The 20,351-nt window shown below is 33.7% G+C and overlaps 2 protein-coding genes across 2 annotated transcripts; one reads left to right on the top strand and one right to left on the bottom strand.

Annotated features, from left to right (window-relative positions):
• Window positions 1-5,069: 5,069 nt before the first annotated feature.
• On the bottom strand, window positions 5,070-10,332 carry LOTGIDRAFT_139922 (hypothetical protein; the record flags this gene model as incomplete). Its single annotated transcript, XM_009049945.1, has 12 exons — window positions 5,070-5,245; window positions 5,342-5,597; window positions 6,067-6,168; window positions 6,442-6,540; window positions 6,852-6,942; window positions 7,126-7,193; window positions 7,702-7,863; window positions 8,081-8,224; window positions 8,630-8,829; window positions 9,090-9,141; window positions 9,435-9,548; window positions 10,132-10,332. The coding sequence occupies 12 exons, from the start codon at window positions 10,330-10,332 to the stop codon at window positions 5,070-5,072; spliced, it is 1,665 nt and encodes a 554-aa protein (XP_009048193.1).
• Window positions 10,333-14,603: 4,271 nt separating this feature from the next.
• Window positions 14,604-17,493, top strand: LOTGIDRAFT_172771 (hypothetical protein; the record flags this gene model as incomplete). The annotated part of the gene is made up of 3 exons (XM_009049944.1): window positions 14,604-14,738; window positions 15,221-15,300; window positions 15,528-17,493. The coding sequence occupies 3 exons, from the start codon at window positions 14,604-14,606 to the stop codon at window positions 17,491-17,493; spliced, it is 2,181 nt and encodes a 726-aa protein (XP_009048192.1).
• Between the last annotated feature and the right edge of the window lie 2,858 nt (window positions 17,494-20,351).

Below are 20,351 nucleotides of genomic sequence, written 5' to 3'. Positions count from 1 at the left end.
AAGCCAGTGTCCAGCATTCCACCAGCAAACCCTTTCTCAGATTCCCCAGCAAGTCCTTCTGGGAGTAGTATATATTATTCCCTTCCTCCAAAAGAAGACAAACTTTATTCTCTTACAAAAACAAATCTCAAATCTACTTCTGCTTCCCATCAAACTTGTGTCAAAGAAACAATGTTACGAACTGAAACAAGTAGCCATTTTAAAGAAAATGTTCAGTTACAAGTGAAGTTACCTCCCCCTAGTAAACCAGAAACTGAAAAGACAGACAAGGCATTTGATTGGATCAATGATGAACTTAGCAACTTTGCTTTCTCTCGTGCTGTGAACAAAAGAGACGAAAACAAAAATATCCTTACGAGTAAAGACTTGCCAATGTATGATGAGGTGCCAAAGGAGGATCCACCTCCTTTGCCACATTATGATGACCCTCCACCACTTACAGCTTATTACGACACATCCCCTCTTAGCTTACCCCCAAACTCTCAACCTCCCAAATTACCATTGTATGATGACCCTCCTACTAATATGTATGCAGAAACTCCCTGTCAGTTTGATCAACCTCCACTGTATGATCAGGTACCAACTGAAACTGACATGCCTGACTTTTCCAATATGGCCACAGCATCAGCAACCTTAAGTTGGGATTCTTTTGATTCTGATTTTGATGAAGATGTTGAGGCTGAACCTCATGTTGCTTGTCCTCCTCCCTTACCCCCAAGAGACTACAGCAGTAAAAGACATTTACCCCAAATTTACCCCATGGTAAAAGATGGGAAACAAATAAGCCATACGCATTACTTCTTGATTCCAGAAAGAGGCAAAGGTCATCCGAAAACACGTCCTCCATCATCCTCTAACATGGCAGAAGTGAAGCCATTTCAGATAGAGAAAGGACCAGACGTAAAGTGTCCCACTTCCATTTCACACCGTCATTCTACATATCAAAATATAAACACTATTCAATCTACTTCTCGATTCTCTAAAAGTAGTGAGAATTTAGTAGATTCAGGAGTTCCTGCTAAACTGAAAGTGCCGAAATCTGATGCTGCCAATACATCCTGGTCTAGTTTACCAGGTCAGAAAACTTTAACTGTTAATTCCTCCAGACAATATCAAAGACAGGTGTCAGAACCATCAAAACGATCAGGGTCACATGAAAACCGTTCTCGCGAATATCGTAGTGTAACAAACTTACAAAGGAAAGATGCAACATTCGAAAGCTCATCTCCCCGTGATCGTATAGCCACTGTTCAAAATAGTGTGATTGGTGTCACAGATGAAGAGAGCCATGCTGCTCTGTGCCATTGTCATTGGGATGTACCAGAAGCTATCAAATATCTCAAAATAGAACAATTGTTTCGTTTAGGTCTGGCTCCAAGAGCACAATGTGAACAGTTGTTGGATACGTTGAATTGGAATTTGGAATTATCTAGTTCTGTATTATTGGATCAGTTTAATGGAAGAGTTTCAATTGAATCAGCAGTGTAGTCAGCTAATCTGTATGTGTTAAATTGTGATAGCCTGAATATTGGTCTGAATGCTAGAATTGCATTTAACTGTCAATAATAAAATTGATGAAGCAGCGCTCTAAACTTGTGATGTATATCAGGGACACTGATAGAATCCATTTCTTTAATTCGGGAACACAAATAATTCGAATTAAGCACTAGAAGCTATAAATGACTCTGATATACAAGAAAAAAGTTGAAAAAACCTCTTTCGTTCTCTTTGTGGATTCTAATTCTATTTGGCAATAGTAAGAAGCAATTGTGATGAGCTCTGACAATATAGAATTAACTCTATAATGTTAAGGTTTGATGAAGACTACTTATTTATATGTAGATTTATAGTAGTGTTGGTTAATAGTAAGATTTCACAATGTTATATTTCTTGTAGGACTTGTTTTCAATATTCAAGTTGCACTTGATTAGCAAGAACCAAGTAATATCTTATAACGTACAATTCTTGTGACATCACCAAATTATAGGCTACTACTTCCAAAATCAGATTTATTAATGTTTGGTTGGTAAGTTTGATACAAGTTGTGACCATATAAATTAAAATTTTGATCTATCTTGAAAGTTGAAATGGCAAAGTAGATAATGATTGAAATTCATTTTATAAATATATTCCCATATCATTTGATTCTATTATATATTTAAAGACGTTGATTTTTCACATACCAGATAGAAAATCATGATATTATTAAAATTACAAGTAATTTATTTGATATACCAAAAAATCACTGTTTATGATTCCTAAAAAACCTGTAAACTTTGTCTCCACAGAAATCATCTTATTTATAAATAATTATTATATAGTTTTATAGTTAGATTCTAGATTGGGATTGCTTTCCATCATTAAGTATAGCTGTCAAACATCATCAAACACATTACATAGGCATGAGAAGAAAAATCATCAGAAATATCCATTTTGCTTGGCTAAGGATTGTGAAATTTCTCTTTGGTATCAGACTGTTTGTTTTCTGTGTAAATTTTGTCATTTTTTTTTTTTAGTTTTCTTGATAATTATGTGATGCAGGGCATCTTTGGTGCCATTTACAATGCTCCAATAATTTATTTATATCATTCATTACTTTATCTATTTACAATTCAGTGTTATATATTTACATTTATAATTATGGTAATGTTGAGGTATATTTACATGTCTACCTGTGTATTTCCTGGTGTTAATGACTGGTCAGCTTAGGACATTTCACAATTTACATTTCATAAAATCTGTAGCAGTCATTCATATATGACTCTTAACCCAAAAACTGACTGATTACCAGCAACTTAACAAAACTGTTTGGTTGGCGTTTCTAATCACTAGAAATTGGTAGAAAGTAGACCACAAGCATCTGGTCGCATCTTGCTAAATCAAGCTATTATTCAATATCTTCTAGATTCTGCCAGTTTCCGGAAGTAGTTGAAAATCCAATTCTTTTGAAATTGTGTACAACTTTTTACATTTGAATATCTTGAGGTTTATTATAGGCTAACTATATGTAGTTGTTGATGAATATTAACATTTTGTTAACATAATACTATTTCTATGAATTCAGGAAAATATGGCTATGCCTTTGTTAATATTTGGACATTTGTTGTGAAGTGTTTACATTCATGATTGAAAAAGAAATTGTACAATTGTTGTTTTGGTTATATTCAAAATCTATGTTGGTAACAAGTGTTTACAGTGAGTGGCTTTTGCCTTTGTTAGTTTGGTGCTTTGTGCTCTTTAATTGTTGATGGTGTTTACAAGTTGTAAACTGTGAATGGAAAGTTGCATTATTGCATTTGTTAATTATGAATTGTGTGAACTGTTAGTCATACATCTTGTTAACAAATGTTTACATTTTGTTTACAGATGAATATTTGTTAACAAATGTTTACATCATGTTTACACATGATTATAACTGTTAGTGATTTATGACATCAGGAATATGTTCATATGCAGAGTTTTGTTAATATTTTTATTAACTTACTGGTTGACAAAAGGTTACAATACTATCAGATGTGTTTTGATTCTATATTCAGGGAAATTGATTGTTTAACTACTTCCACTGTGTTTGATATGGTGGAAGGTGTTAATTGAAAGATGTTGTTGATAATGTGTGATTTAGGATGATGTATATGCCCTCTGCATCCCCATACTTATATTAGTTGATAGATCTTTGTAGTTGGTTATTCCTTTAAGATGTACATGGCTTGTATTTTGTGAAACATGAAACCTTACTGCAATATGCTGAAAGTTTTACTTTGAAAACTTTTCAATTTACAATATATTTTGCTATGATGTTGAATGATATTGGATTGTATAATGTTGGACACTTTTCAACTAGTGGAAACGTGATAGCTGTTAGGTGCCAATAAATCTTCTTGTAGGCCCTTACTATCATTTGAGATAAATCTTCATACAAATCATACTCTTTAATACATTAAGTATTGTTCACTGATATTTTTTTATTATAACAGCAAAAATGGCACTTATTGATTTTTAAATGAAAAAAAAAATATTTTGAAATAATATCTTATATAACTTTTCTTTAACAGTGAAAGATGAAGATAAACGAATTTTACAATTGTGATTCATAGCATTCTTGCATCAATACTTAAACAAAAAAACTGAAATTAGTTACGCTCTTCAATTCAAATAGTAGGCTCATAGACATGCTGTTAAAGTAGCTTTCCACAATTTGTTCTTTTGATACTCCTAGACTAGACTCCTAGGAAGCCTTTCATGTTACAGATTCTTTCTGTCCCTGTAGTGAGCCTGCATGTTGGGGCGTAATTTGTCCAATCCTGTAATAAGCAGTGAATATCTTGAAATCTTCAATAACATCAAATAGTGTAATTTGTTAGTTTGTTAATATATCAACCCTTGTATCTTGTTTATTTATCCTTGTACAACAATATTATATCATGTTAATAAATACAATCTAAACCCAGTATTTCATAATGATCTTTTAAGTCGGTTGTTGTGTACCCCTAGCTTAGATCATAGTATTGCACGTTTTTGTGTCGCCTTATAACTTGATTGGTTCCTGTTGACCACTTTCCACCCGACCGTATTATATTTTGCTTAAAACCCTTTTGGATGATTTAACTGGCAGTGAAGTGATTTAAATATACTTGATTAAATTCGTCAATTAATGGCAGACACATGCATTCAGAAAATACGTACTTGACGGAAAACATATTATTTGATATCAAAAGCGGTACCTAGGGTATATGCCATGTTTATGAGTTACAACTCGACTGAATGCTATCGAATTCCAGTTGTGTTTTGTAGCCCATTTCCAACAAAATCCAGTCAGTAATATATTTATTTACAATGTTTAACAGACAATACTATTTCTGAGGGCTATTTTTGGCAATAAATTTGAATAACGAACTATTTGAATTATTCTTACTCCATATTGAGTTGAAATTTCACAGATATTAATCACTAATATAACACAAAATATTTATCATTGTTTTAGTGTAGTTTTTGCACCAATAGTGCTTTCTCTGTTCTTAAGTTACATTTAAACTATATATATACATAGTTCGGATTTCAAAGCATTGAAGTCAAATGGATGAACCAAAATTAAAATCAGGACTAAGAGAAAGTGGTCCAATACCACCAAGAGATTTACTTCGATGTCTGCTGCTATTTTTATCAAAATTCAAAGATTTCAAAACACGCGGGTTGTAGCTCTTAGGATCAGAAACCATTTTCAAAAACATGTTTCTCCGAAGACGAGCTCTTTGGATGTTGCAGCGTTGGTTATCAAATATGATATTATTGTCAAATTCTGGGAAAACCTCGTCATCTTCCTCGTCACCATAGCTATCTGAACTCGAATTGTCCATAGAGCTTTGATTCTTCTGATCCATGGATATGTTAGTATCCTTTCGACTGAGTCGTGCTGCTAACATTTCTGTTGCTGTTTTGGTTATGACTTTCCAGGCAAATGAGATATCCTCGTCACAAGCACTCTCAGCACAGATAGCAAATCTGATGACGTAATGCTCATTGATCAGTGCTGGAACCATATGCAGCTGTCCCGATTCATTGGTAAATTTCAACAAACGTTGAGTGAGGTAATTCGAACCCTAAAAATCAAAATTGCAGACTGAATGATTACAAGGTTCAAGTCGATTTTGCGACTGACAGAAATTGAGAGCTAGCATACTGGATCTGATTAATCGGTGGATCGGTCGACGCGCCTATGTGTGAATACTGATTATAGTCGCAGTTGCCGTCATCTAAGCGCGTCCTTTACTTTCTGGAATTTTGCTCGGATTCTCGTCTCCAGTTGCCCGGAAATGGTCTTAGTGGTTATTGAATCTAATTCAAGTATAGTAATAACAATGAGATCTTGTCGAAGGAATTTGCGACCATCGGACCATCCCGTTGATTAGCCGCTAGATTTCCCATATTCATAGTGATCGACCCTTTCGTCTTTATTATATGACAGAGATTGGAGGTACTCTTGACCTTTGCATAACCCTTTATCTAAAAGACATTAAATAAAACACAACGGGAGTAAACTGTAATGTAGGGGAAATAATAACGACATACCTTGAGTCTGAAGCAAACCAATCCCATGGTCACTTTACCCAAAACTTCAAATCTAGGATCAGTGGCCACCAGAGTTTCAAACAGTTTAGCCAATCGACAATGCTTGAATATGAATTATAGATTAAAGACTTGATAATGCATTACAAATCAAACAACAATCCACAACAAGAAACGACAAGATCAAGTTTAAATATGTCAGCTTTACATAGGATATCTGGAATGTAAGACACAAAAAACATCGCCGTCTGTCAGTTCATTACAGTAGTATAAACAATGTGTCTGTTCTAGAATTTGGGAATAAACTATATATTCGTGGTATAAGGGTAAAAGGCACCCGGTTCTTTAAGATTTGTACAAGACAAAATTAAGACTCACCTCTCTGATTCGATGTTGTAGTCCGTCAACACCATAAGTTCTCAAAACAAACCATAATTTCAAAGCTCTGAACCTTCTGCTGAGTGGAATTCCCCAATGCTAAAGAAAAATTACTGATCGTCTGATCTTGATATATAAAACCTATAATGTACTTATTTTGAAATTTATGCCTGTGTCACTGTCATATATTATAATATAATGAGGTTGCTCTGAAAATTGTATATGCCTCCGTAACCTTGATATAATAGTATCTATAACTCTGCAATTTATGGCTCTGAGTCATATAATATCATATAATATCTATAGCGAATTTACTCTGAAATTTATGACTGATACTGTTTATATTTATAATGTACTTACTCTGAAATCTATACTTTCGTTACCTTGATATTTAAAATAAATGAACTTACTCTGAAATCTATGGCTCTGTCACTATGTTTATGTTGTAGGTATAAAGGATCGACAGTCATAGCAGTTGTTAACGTATCTTTATCCTTTACCCTATAATTAGATGGTATACATATCTTTAAAAAACATGTACACAGAAATGGAAAGAAATAACATAACGAAGTACAACCTTAGGTTTTCTCAGTTGATTATCGCATATGACCCTTAAACGGCCAAAGTATATAATAGCTGATTACAATCTGTTATTAACTATCTGTATAGAAAACCAATGCCTACCAGAAAAGAGAGCAGTCGAAGTTTACTTGCAACCATTTATTGGTATTGAAATTTATAGAGTTCACATTCTGTAACAGAAAAATGTTTTAAGTTTGACAGACCATTTGTTTAATTCAGCTGATAACATGAAAGAATTGATGCCTATTATGACGGTAAGTCATAGAAAAGGGATTTTTCGTCCAGTTATTAAACTAGGAAACTATGACATGATTATCTTAATATGCTTTCATATCGTCTGCTTGTTGCTATTATTGTTACGGTTTCGTTGAAAATATTTCTAATTAATTGAAAACCATGTCGACCTAAGATTAACAATGAAGTACAATCACAGATGTTGAATGGGATTGTTGTCATCAGTTCGGAATCGCTTAAACCTTACAAAGTCGTTTCTGCTCTCAATGGTATTATCTTACGCATCGTGTCCAGTGTCCACAACTCCATTTATCATACTTCCTCGGGGTTAATAAAACCATGTCAAAACGTATTCATGATATCTTACGCTGCACTAAGCGAGGCCTTTTGCTTTCATAATGATGATTTCGGATGAGTTCATGTCAATTAGGTTAGTCAACATACCTCAATTCCCTTTAACAGATGCTGAAACTCTGGACAAATCAAAGCATTACCAGCATAAGCTGCGTCAACATGAAACCAGATCCGTTCATTAGAACAAATTTCACCTAATTCAGCTAAATTATCAAACGAACAACAGGCTGTAGTTCCAAGAGTACCACTTACCTATTTATTTAATAAAAGGAAAGAGATTAGCGAAAGAAGTAACCAAAGGAAATCTATAATTTTAGAAACCACAAAAGTATTTGTCGCAATTCCATAAATCTATTATAGAAGAACCCCATTCGAAAATGAACTATCTGAATTATTTTTCACTGTGACGCACCTTACTCAAAAAAGGCAAGAAAAAAAAAACAATTTAACCTAATCTAGTTCAACTTACGAAAAATGGAATAAGTCCAAGCCGTCGGTCCTCTTCAATAGCTCTTTCTAGAACACTTCCCCTGAGAGCAAAATTTTCATCTACGTCTAACTGTCTCATTTTAACAAAACCAATCATCCCTGCTTTCTCTACACATGAATGTGCCTACAATATAATTATGTTAAGGATGCCAATTGCTTTTGATATGTTATGATCATGACATTTTAGGGATCAAAATAGTTCTACCAAGTGAGGCATGACAATATTGTTCATGTGTTGCTTAACCGCATTGTACCCTACCAAGATGTGTACCTATCTTTATTGTGTTCCTCACAGTCATGAGAACCCTTACTGAACATTCATTCCAAGCCTCATTTACCATTTGCTACATTTTATATAGTATATTGGAACTTAATTATCATAAGTTTAAAAAACATGTCAGTTGTTTGCCGCTTTAGGTTTGCGCTAGTAGTTTATTCAACTATCACGCTTTGAAAGTGCTTCACAATGTCAAGCTACTACGAACTAATTAGACGCAGTTCGTTATAGCTTGACATTGTGAAGTCATACCAGTTTTGATGAGTAAGCTACTAATTTAGATAGTAGAATACCATCCTCGGTATAGGGTAATCGAGACTTCAACTGCCTGACAGCCAGATGACGAGCAACCAGCAACGCTACCAAAACACATTCGCTTGCAGAACCCTGAATAACACCTCCACCAACACCATCTTCATGTAGAAATTCTTTTGGTAAACCGATCATTTTACCTGAAACAAAACGCTAGAACTTTCAGCTTACAATTCTGAATCTCCTGAAATCATTCATTTCCACCTTGTTTCAGATCCCCTTTGACTTTGTTCGATTTTGGACTTACCAATGATTGTGGTTTGAATATGGTATCTCTTTGTCGTTTAAATGCTTTCATAACCACAAGCATATGAGGAAATGCGCTTTCCATGTATTTTTAGATTTAATCATTGAGTCAAACAAAAAAAAGCAAAGACATGATACAAAATATTATAGTTACCCATCCAATCCAGTACTATTGTTTCTAATTCAGTGCATGCCGGACTTGCAGCCTGGAATGAAACATCAATTTGGTGTTATATCAACAATGTCAAGTGTATGGAATGGAGAAATATTGGATGTGAGTGTAATTAAAAAAAGATTCGCAAACGCAGCAAACCAGCTTAAGACAATGTACAGTGATTTGTGTGAGCTTTTACTATTTCCGCCTTTGTCTTTCCATTTAGCATTCTTTTCCATTTTGAATGATCCTCGATGGCTTTTTTCATCAGTTTCAGCGATTTAGATCAGATACATGTCTCCTCTTGATAATAATATCATATTATTCATAATCAAACATACTTACCCAAGAAAATCCGATACAACCGAAAGCATTGGAGAGCATATCCCCCAGTATAGATGGATAGGAATTACCAGCAGGAAAATAAGCGTGAAAATTTGGATGTTGCCAATGAGTAATCTACAAACGATAAAATGAGGTATGAAATACGGCAAATATATACTTGCCATATTATGTGCCAGATGATGCCACAAGGCTATGAACATACGCGCCAGGTGGTACTATAAGGCTATGAACATAATATGTTGACTATGAACATACCTTATAGGCTATGGATATAAAGTATTGACTATGAACATACGACCATAAAGTAAAGGCTATGAACAACATGGTCTGTTATACTTTCCAGGTGGTAGCACAAGGCTGTGAACATACGTTATTATTATGCTATAAACATACTTTATAGGCTATGAAAATGAGGCATTGACTATGAACATACGTTATAGGCTATGAACATACGTTATAGGCTATGAACATACGTTATGGGCTATGGACAATGTTAAAGGCTTTGACCCTACGATATAGGCTAGTAACATACGTTATAGGCTATGGACATACGTCATAGGCTATGAATTTAAGGTATAGGCTTTGATCATAAGGTATAGACTATGAACAACATGGTCTGTTATATTTGTGTTTCGGGTTTTAGTGTAATTTCTATGTATGGGAATTTTTTGATAAAAAAAATAGCACAAATTCTTACCCCTGGCATTATTGCTTTATCTACATCATGCATGATCTCATTGAATTCTTCAGGTTTCTTTGGGGCTTCTTTTGGTAAAAGTTGAGAGAGATAACCAGGTTCTACTTCAGGTGTTACACGTCTTAAACTCAGCTTATCCATATAGTCAGCTATATAATCTACCATTTCTTTACCTCGCTTCCTGAACTCTTCTGATTGCATCTTGAGTCTGTTGATAGTCAAAAAAACAAACGATCAGAAATACCACACCTACACTATAAATGTCCTGATCAGTGGTTTACGTTCGAGTTGAGGGCTGCCCCCTGATTCAACCTGTTGGGACCTCTGCATCACCAACCAGAGACAAAGTGTGAGAAATGCATTCTCGATACTTCTTGGATCAAGGAGTTTTATTGGGTCCGAGTTGCCAGTTGCTATACCCAACCTATAAAGGTACTTCGTAAAACTGTCTAGTAACAAAACTCAATCCTTACAACATTCAGTCCTAACAAAATTTATTTAAAAAAAACTCAAATTCAGTTCTAACAAAACTCAGTGTTAACAAAACTCAAATTCAGTGCTAACAAAACTCAGTCCTAACAAATTCAATTCTAACAAAACTTAGTCCTAACAAAACTCAAACTCAGTCCTTACAAAACTCATTTCGTATAAACCTCAGTCATATTAAAACTCAGACCTATCAAAACTTTGACCTCACAAAACCTTTAGCTGAGAGATCCGAAAAGTAGGCTACTAGTAGACCTGAGGTTTCGACTTTTCTGTAGATCCATCCAATTATATTCTTACTGGCATAAGCGAACTTGGTTGTGTAAAATTCCAAGAAGGTATCCCGAGTGATTGCCATTTTGTTGGTTTTTTTTTTCCTTTTGGGGATGAACATTGTACAAATAATTGTATATTCACATCTGTGCAATTGCCTTAAAAGTCTATCTATAAAACATTGCAGACAAAGGTCCTTATATATCAATAGCAGCTTTTGCAATAGTGATGTCATAAAACGCTTAAATTTAGTGGAATTTAGTGTAGCCACAGTCGTCTGACTGAAAATTGGAATTGAGCAAATTGATGATATCAATGTTCCCGATACTGTTTAGAATCATTTTAAAGCGTACAGCTTTGGCGGGATTGTCATCAATTGATTATTTAGATCATATATATACAGTGAATCGTGTCTTGCTTAACGTGTCATATTCATTATTGTCGGCAAGAGACTGCAATGCTTCTTACCCGTGTTTGAAAAACAATACAGGCTGAATTTTGTCCGTTTATCCGCGCGAATTTTCATTCAATTAAGTTGAAATTAATCTAAATTATTCTTACTCGTTTTTTTCAATTTATCAAATTATACAATATATTTAAATAATGATTACAATAATTACATATTTTCGTCTGGACTTATAACTAACAAACTTCAATATCAACCACAAAAAAAGAAGAAAAAAGGATTACAATTAAAATTCGACTTGATAATATCTGACAAAAAGACTTTTGGAAAATAGAAATCCAGCATTTCAGCATTTCTATGAAATTTCTATGCTTAATAGTCTTGAATTAATAGTTAATAAAAAAAGATGAAGCCTTTGTCAGATAATCCTTAAGCACATTTAATTTCTAAACATCTGAATTAAATACTTACAAAGACGTTTTCAAACGTATTTCCTTCCTACTCCAGAGATGCCGTACCAGTCACCGTGAGTTAAAACGCAATATGTAATAGACGTCGACAGATTAACCTATAGACAGCTAACTCGTTCACAATGAATTATGTTAATCAAATCTCTTGTTTTGGAATTTTCTACTTGTGTAAGAATGGGTATGACAATAAGATGGACTTGGGATGATTGTTAAAACATTCTAATTTATTCATTCACATATAACGAAAATCACCTCGAAAATACCTTGTTGGAACCATGTATTCAATTTGAGCAATACACATACCAGACTGACGGTGTTAGACACAGAGGGCAGTCTGACTAAACGGGAGGAGATTCCAAATAGGGACATGTCATTGCATTGGGGTGTTCTTCAAAGAAAAAATTGTGAAAAATAGAATTAATTTCGTGCTTTCTGACACATATTCTTGGGTCAAAAACATAAAAAAATCATATTTGAAATTTCTGGAAAATGAATTGGGTGTACAGTTTGGGGGTGCATTCTATTTTTCTGAGGGGTCAACCTGTACTCCGTTCGGCACTGCCAATGAATGTCATTACATTACATTACATTATAATCGTTGCAATTACTTTTTTTCCATTTGTAGTTAAAAGTTGATCGTCATATTGATTCAATTGGCAAATCTGTCCCTCAGACGTCAATGATCGTTCAACAATTTTCGAAATGATTTTCGTACAGACAATGTTCAATACGATCGATATGGATAGGGGTCTGTAGATTAACGTCATTTCCATATTCTATTAAAAAGCTATTAAATATCGGGAAATGTGGAATCACAGATTATATTAATACCATTCTTATTCTATATTCACTCCGACCAATTTGCTGTAAAAGTCAGTTTAATATATTCAGTCACTTCATTCAACAATTAGACACCAATTATTAACTCTAAGAGATTTTCATTGGAGCGGGAAAAATTATGCAAAGACTTATATAAGGTTTCTGCCTTGGTCTTTCGTTAGTCCGTGTTTTCTCTGATAGTTCCTTATACCTTTTATGAAGAATCTGGCTAGTATGCAGTGACATTACAATCCGTATAGCCTATAGATATATCTGATATTGCCCAAATTTCTAACCTAATTATGAGATTTTTCCCCGAAAATCTTGCCTTCGGGGCTCTGAGGGAAGAGCCTCCTTTGGCTCCGCCACAGTTGTTTACAATGCCAATAAGTGTAGTGATTTCATTGGTTTTTACGTTATCGATAACAGCCAATCACAGCCCTCGACAGAAAGACCGTAAACAATATAGCTGTGCGTGTAGCCTAAATACTATAGCTCCTCTACAATGGTAGACGCCATTTAAAATGACAATTTCTTTCTAATAATGGTGCTTTCGAACAATGTGTTTGATTTGAACTCAACTTGACAACAGGTGTCTGTCGTACGACAATTCAACATGAAAAGTGTCTATTGTCAAGGTATTAGACGGGGTTCGCTATGGCTTGACATTGTGAATATCACTATGTGTTTTAATTTATAATGTCACTATAGTCTCTATATTTTGTTTGCCTATGGACAACAGTCTGAAGTTGTTCTCTTCCAAATTTCAAGTTCCTTCCTTGTCTGTCACAGTACTTTAAGTTTCCGACAGTTTCCGAAACCACCTTTCGAGGGATTCTCCTCTTGAAAATAGGGGTGAAACTTCAAGTCGATTTTCTCAAAAGATTGGAAAGATTTTGAATGACTATTTTCGACTGAAAATGGAGCAATACTTTTGCAGTTCTTCTGAAGACTATTTACATATATAAAAGACCTAAATTAACCCCCCGAAAATGGCGAATCCCTTTAATATTGATTATCTCCCCTACACTGCATATCAAGAACCACAAGGATTGGCCAATTTGATAATTAGCATTGATCGATGGTTTTAAGGTATACATCTAGATTTATATTGAAAAGTTAATAATACCGATTATGTGTTTCATTGTTTTGTTTTGTATAGTAATTGTAGTTCTACTGCTAATTAAACTGTACAACATAATTTCAATAAGAGTTGATACCATAATAATGTACAAGTTCCTATAAGGGTTGGATAAAAAGTTTTAAATCTAATTGAGGTATCTCAATCGGATTATAAATCTAATTGCGGTATCTCAATAGGATTACATCAGGCGTTTTCCACCAACAGTATCCAAATCCATTGTAAAGAGGTGGGCTTTGAAAGCGTTGTGGGCCTTCAACAAATACAATGCCTGAAAACATTACCCTGGTGCTTGACGTGATGATTGATGATCGACGATTGACAAGTCGACACATTGCTACTGATGTGGTCACAATAAGACTTTATTCTACAATGTTAAACTGTTGGATATGCGATTTTCATACATTTCTGGTACTTCTGAACTTCTTTAGCAGAGACGCTATACTGAATTTTGGCTGAGAAGGTCAGAGGGGTCCCATATTTCCATGTCCTGGTGGATTGAATCTGTTAACGAATATGAGTAAAGTTTATTTGCGAAGATAGTTATTTCTACAATGGCTCTTACACGTTAAAAAATTGGTTACTGTTCTACAGAATTTTTTTGTACAATAAAACAAACATTTAAAACTAAAACTAATGTAACGAGGAATATGGTTATTATGGAACATTATGAGTTATTCATTATTAGAGGTCAAAGGGTGTTCCCATTTGCTATTATGACGTTATTCTTACTTATGACGTTATACCATTATTAACGTTATTCTATTCTTGAAACTCAGTTTTCCAGAAGTTGATAGAACGTTCTCTAGTAAAATTATCATAATTTTACTGTTTATATTGAACTATTCAACATAGAATGATGTTAAACTCGGAAATTATGGACGTCTACTATCAGAGTAAGATTCTAAATCCTCCCAATGAAGAGAGGATGAAGAATTCTGATGGATTTCAACCAAGTTTAATTCAGCAAAATCTTCAGTGCTTCAACAGCCTAAGATTAAAGGCATTAAAGGTACGTTTTGTAACATCTCTGTATAGACTTAAAATCATTTCTTGATTATCAAAGATGCACTGATAAAATGCAATGTTCATCCCATGTCTTAAAATAATTGCTACTTACTCCCAAGCCAGTCAGGGTACAAACGGGGGTAAGGTTAATGGGAATAATGGTTTGTAGCCCCAATTTTACCACCACTTTGTTTCTAATATTTTGCTCCTAAATATGTATCAGAATGCACAATTCAATTCTATTTTTCAAAGGGGGGAAACCCTCTCAGAGGCTTCCTCCTATGTCTATTCCACAGGACTGCTGCATAATGAATCTCAACCTTTACACACACCCCGCCCACCTGTTGTTAAGACAGTCTGATACCTTTTTGTACCCTCAGTCTCGGGATGCTGGTGCCGCCTTTGAGATTTGACCCAAGCCATTCTTCATTTCTTAAATATTTTGTAAAACTGATTAATTATAATGACAACTTTGGTTTGTTTTAGGTAATGCAAAGTAATGCACTGACTCGATCTACAGTCAGTGGTTATAGTTCTGATCTGTTGCAAAATACACATCAATACAGGTTAGTGTATTATTACATATCGCTTCTTCAAGACTCGGCGATTTGGCATCCTTATTAGATGAGTGTTTAACTCTTCCCCCAACAAAAAACAACCCCCCCCCCCTAAAAAAAATCCCCAGATGTCATTTAATGTAATACAATGTGACATTTTAAATATATTTTAATGTTTAAGATATAACAAATACAGCTCTTCGGTTTTAAGGATTCTTTATTTTGCTGTTTTTCAGGATCAGCAGTAACACAGGCACGGGAGATATTCCTGGTATTTCCGAAGTAGTGCCTAAAAAAATCCGTTTTCTGATTGTCTCCTACCATTCAGAGCCAATCTGCGAACAGCTCGACACTTCAACACAAATGGTTGGTAGTATATCTGTATCAACAGAGACTCAAACTGTAACACTATCCAACCATTCTGAAGCTGCAACACAGACAAGCTACAACTGGATACCAGTAGCTACTGAAGTGAGTGCCACTACAATTTCGACTTCAATTCAGACGTCGTCATCAGAAGTAAGTGATGCTTCGAGATCTCCAGATTCAGGCCTACACGCTGTTTCAGTCAATGGAACATCAAGCCAACAACAGTTTTCTGAAGATAAAATCATGGTAAACTTCCAAAAGTTTAAAGATGCTTTGGATAGCATGCATGAATCATTGAAAGCATCTATTGAACAACTAAAACAAGATGTTGATAGATTTGCCAACTCTAGGTCAATAGAATATATTCGATCATCATCTGATTTATTTGATCCAGTTAATATTAAATACAACACTCCTCTAGATACAGAGGATTGGTATTCTGCCAAGGATGATTTTTACAGCACGTCAACCAATAACTACTCACATGACAAGTCAAATGCTGATACTCCAGAATATTTTTACTCCATCACAGATTCTTCTACTGACCTTTCAGCTACCAGTTCATATCAAACCCTTGAATCATATAATAGTGATGAATCAGAGTTTTATTCCTTCAAATCATCTTATGAATCTAACAGGTCATATAAAAGTGATAAGTCAGAATATATTTCCTTCAAATCACCCGATAAGTCTTCCACTTCATATGCACACTACTATTCGATTGATTCTGATTACGATTCCAGCTCAAATCAACATTTTTTATCACCAACTGATGCAAATGAACACAGTATTTCATTACAGCAAAATCAGGACATCATTTCATCTCATCATACCAGCGTTGATGTTCACTATGCTAACTCCAGTAACAACGATACTAGTTCGTGTGAACACGACACAATTAACAATGAAGACTATAGTAGTTTTGAAAAAGAGTTTGATATTCGGAACTTAGTTACTATAAACAGTTTTGGTCATTTTTCCCTAGATAATTCTACTATGTTATCTATGTTTGGATTCGATCCGCGGAATTCTCCATTTGTTCCTTGTGGATACATTGATATAGGTCACTTACCAGAAACTTTAAACAGTATAGTACTTCAGGATATTAAAAGAAGCGATATAAGATATGAAATAAATGATGATAATTCATATAATGAAATAGGAAGAGGAAGTTTTGGAGTTGTATATCTTGCCAGTATGAAAAACATAAAAAATAAAGTTGTCATCAAAGAATTTCATCATCATGGTGTAAGCTGGGAAGATATCGAACGAGAAGCTCAGATATTATCATACCTTAAAGGACAAGATATAACACCCAATTTTCTTGGTGTTTTAACACCACGTAAAAAGTCTAGAAATTACAGTCTAGTTCAAGAATATTACGGTCATGGTAATGTAGAAGATATTTATCTGGAATATGATTTGCCACCAGATGCTTGGATTATTATTTGTAAAAATATTTGTAAAAGTTTATTCCAAATTCATTGTAATCATATTCTGTTCAATGATTTAAAATCAGATAATATTTTAGTTGACTTAAATACTTTGGACATTCGATTTATTGATTTTGGCATGGCAACATTCAGGAAAGGTATGCGATTTGAAGGCTGTTCGGGAAGTCTAGGTGAGTGTCTATTCTATGCACCGGAAGTGAGAGAAGGATGTTTCTCTACACCTCAATCAGATATTTATAGTCTTGGTTTTTTATTTAAACAAATTATAAAACGTGCTAATGTATATCAATTATTTCCATTATATAATTCTTGTACAAAAATTCAAGCTATTGATAGACCGACTCTACCAGAAATAATGGAAATACTTGATACATTATAGATACTGGAACTATTGTAAATACTTGATGCATTATAGATACTGAAAACATTGTAAATACTTGATACATTATAGATACTGAAAACATTGTAAATACTTGATATATTATAGATACTGAAAACATTGTAAATACTTGATATATTATAGATACTGAAAACATTGTAAATACTGGATATATTATAGATACTGAAAACATTATAAATACTGGATACATTAATACCTTGTAAATGTCGATGATTTTTTTTCAATACTTGATATATTGTAAATATCTGCTGGTAATTTGTAAATATCTGATAATTGGTAAATATCTGATAATTTGTAAATATCTGATAATTTGTAAATATCTGGTAATATGTTAATAACTGATAATTTGTAAATTTCTGATAATTTCGCCAGACAGGGTATGCTTACTCTTCTAGACACCTGATATCACTTTTCATTATGAAATACTTCCTCACTTATGATTGATATACTTCCTCATTTGAAAAGTTCATTAGCTGCTACCAATGTTTCGCCAAAAAGGTTGATATGGATTTCGGGTTTCGTTTTGCGGTTCGGATCGTTAGTACTTGGTTTATTTATTGTAAATATCTGATAATTTGTAAATATCTGAAACATTGTCTATATTTGATAAATTGTAAATATTTCATACATTGGATAAGGACAGTGTAAATTTAGATCAAATATAATTTTAATCATAAATTGACTATCTAGTAATATTTATCTGAAAACATCACTGACATGAGACATGTATATATGATATATAATATAATAAATGTCTCTTGACTTAATTAAGTCAATTTACTAGAATAAAGAAATGTAAATGTATAAAGTGTATTTGTAAATAAATATCTCTATTGAAATGAATTTACTTTACTAATAGGATAACCTGTCTTTCTGACACCCATATTCGACAAATCCAACCAATTAACAGACTGCAAGAAACATTGGAATTTTCAGGAACATTGTGAAGTCTGTCTCTAAGCTTATAAGAATATAAGTATCTAGACTTGTTTATAATAATATCGTATAAAATGAATGAATGAACGAATACTTCTTAAACGAGCTCTGTAAAGTTTTAACATTTTAGCATCAGTAGCCTAAACACCGAGGTGGTTTAGAATACAGTCTCCCTCATCGGGTCTCATTGTGGTTCATTTGGAACACGGACCACAACATGATCTTACAATAACTACTTGATCAGACATTTTCTAGCTTTTACTATATATAGGTAAATCAGTTGATTCTAAAGTATTTATCAAACACAGCCTTAAAGGTAATATATCCATAAGACAAAGAATACAATAAGTAGGATAATATTTAACCATGTTTAGAAGCGTGTTTTAATAATTATTTAATTTGGATATTTTGTCTTATATAGAGATTCTGTTCTTTAGTCATTCGTTAATGTCTATTTGTTACATTTGCTACAATTTTTATCGCATTATACATGCTTGGTATTTGTGGTCTGAAACTTAGCTCAGTCATGTCAAGAGTTATCTTTCTGTAGAACTCTTCTGTCTAATGAGAATAAAAAATTATTTCTACTGCACAAGAAATTCTTTTCTCTAAAACTTATCCAATCTTTCACGTTCAGCGTTACACAATGTAAAATTATGCCTGATTATATGAGATGAGACTCGTGTGATATAAAATATCAAAGGATTCATAATTTCTATCGCAATTTTATATGATTTTATGCTGTGTGAAAACATTTCCTGAAATGTAAACAAAACCAGCAATGGCGCCAAATTTGAAATTATGCATAGACCCCTACAGGCCAGTTTCCCCGTCATTCTATGCATATGTGACACTATATTATAATGTTTTCACCTACTATTAATGATATTGCAATTTGTTAACAAAGCCTGGAATGTCAAACTGAAATCTGTTTTTAAGAAATTATTAAAAGAAACCCCTTACTGCTAGGTTATATGATTAGGCTAAGTGTGTCATTACATCATGATCTTAGAATCATCTACATTCTCAAGCCTTTGACTATTTTATTATTTTCAATTTATTATTTCATTGTCAGTTTTTGTACATCCTTGTTCATTTTTCAATTTTCAGCCTTTTATAGGTATGATTGCATCAGGGTACGTACCAGAGTTCAAGAATACAAGAGATGAAAATGCTGTTATGTTTCAGCTTCTTACAAATAAACCTTAACCAATCTCCCGTTTACACTCAATGTTAGGTTTCATCACGTGAACAAGGCATTACAGAAGTAACTCGTATCTGCAATCTTTCTCAGTTCTGGTGGCGATAGGTGCACTAGTAGCCTAGAAGTTCTATTTGAGTAGGTCTTCTACAAGCAGCCTAGCTGCACAGCCTTGGGTTAAGATCAAGCTTTTGACAGTGTGCTATTCGGAAACTAAACTTTGCAAAAAATACAAAAGAACCACAAGGACTGGCCAATTGATAATTAGCTTTAATCAATGATTTCAATATATCTACATGTAAGTTTATCAATAATACTGATTGTGTGTTTCATTGTGTTTGTTATTGCCGTCACCAATGTCCGTCCGTCCACAATTGCTCATAAACACTTTACAAGACACAAGTTTTGACGGATTTTGACAAAATTTGGTGAGAGTGTTCGTAATCACCCAAGGATAAACCCTATTGAATATCAGAAAATGGAACAAAAAATATTTAGTATGAGTTATTGCCCTTGTTCTTGGAAATACGTTAACTTTTATGCTTGTAAGCACTCTAGATGGCACAATTTTGATGAATTTGGCAAAATATAGTGAAATTGTTTATTATCACCCATAGATGTACGCTAATGAAATATATATCCAAATGAGTGAAAACGCTTTCAATTTTTAGCTCGTAAACTTTAAAAGGCACAATTCTTG

The sequence above is a fragment of the Lottia gigantea genome (genome assembly GCF_000327385.1).
Source record: "Lottia gigantea unplaced genomic scaffold LOTGIsca_141, whole genome shotgun sequence".
Classification (NCBI taxonomy): domain Eukaryota; kingdom Metazoa; phylum Mollusca; class Gastropoda; family Lottiidae; genus Lottia; species Lottia gigantea.
This window is presented reverse-complemented; position numbering and strand designations above follow the sequence as displayed.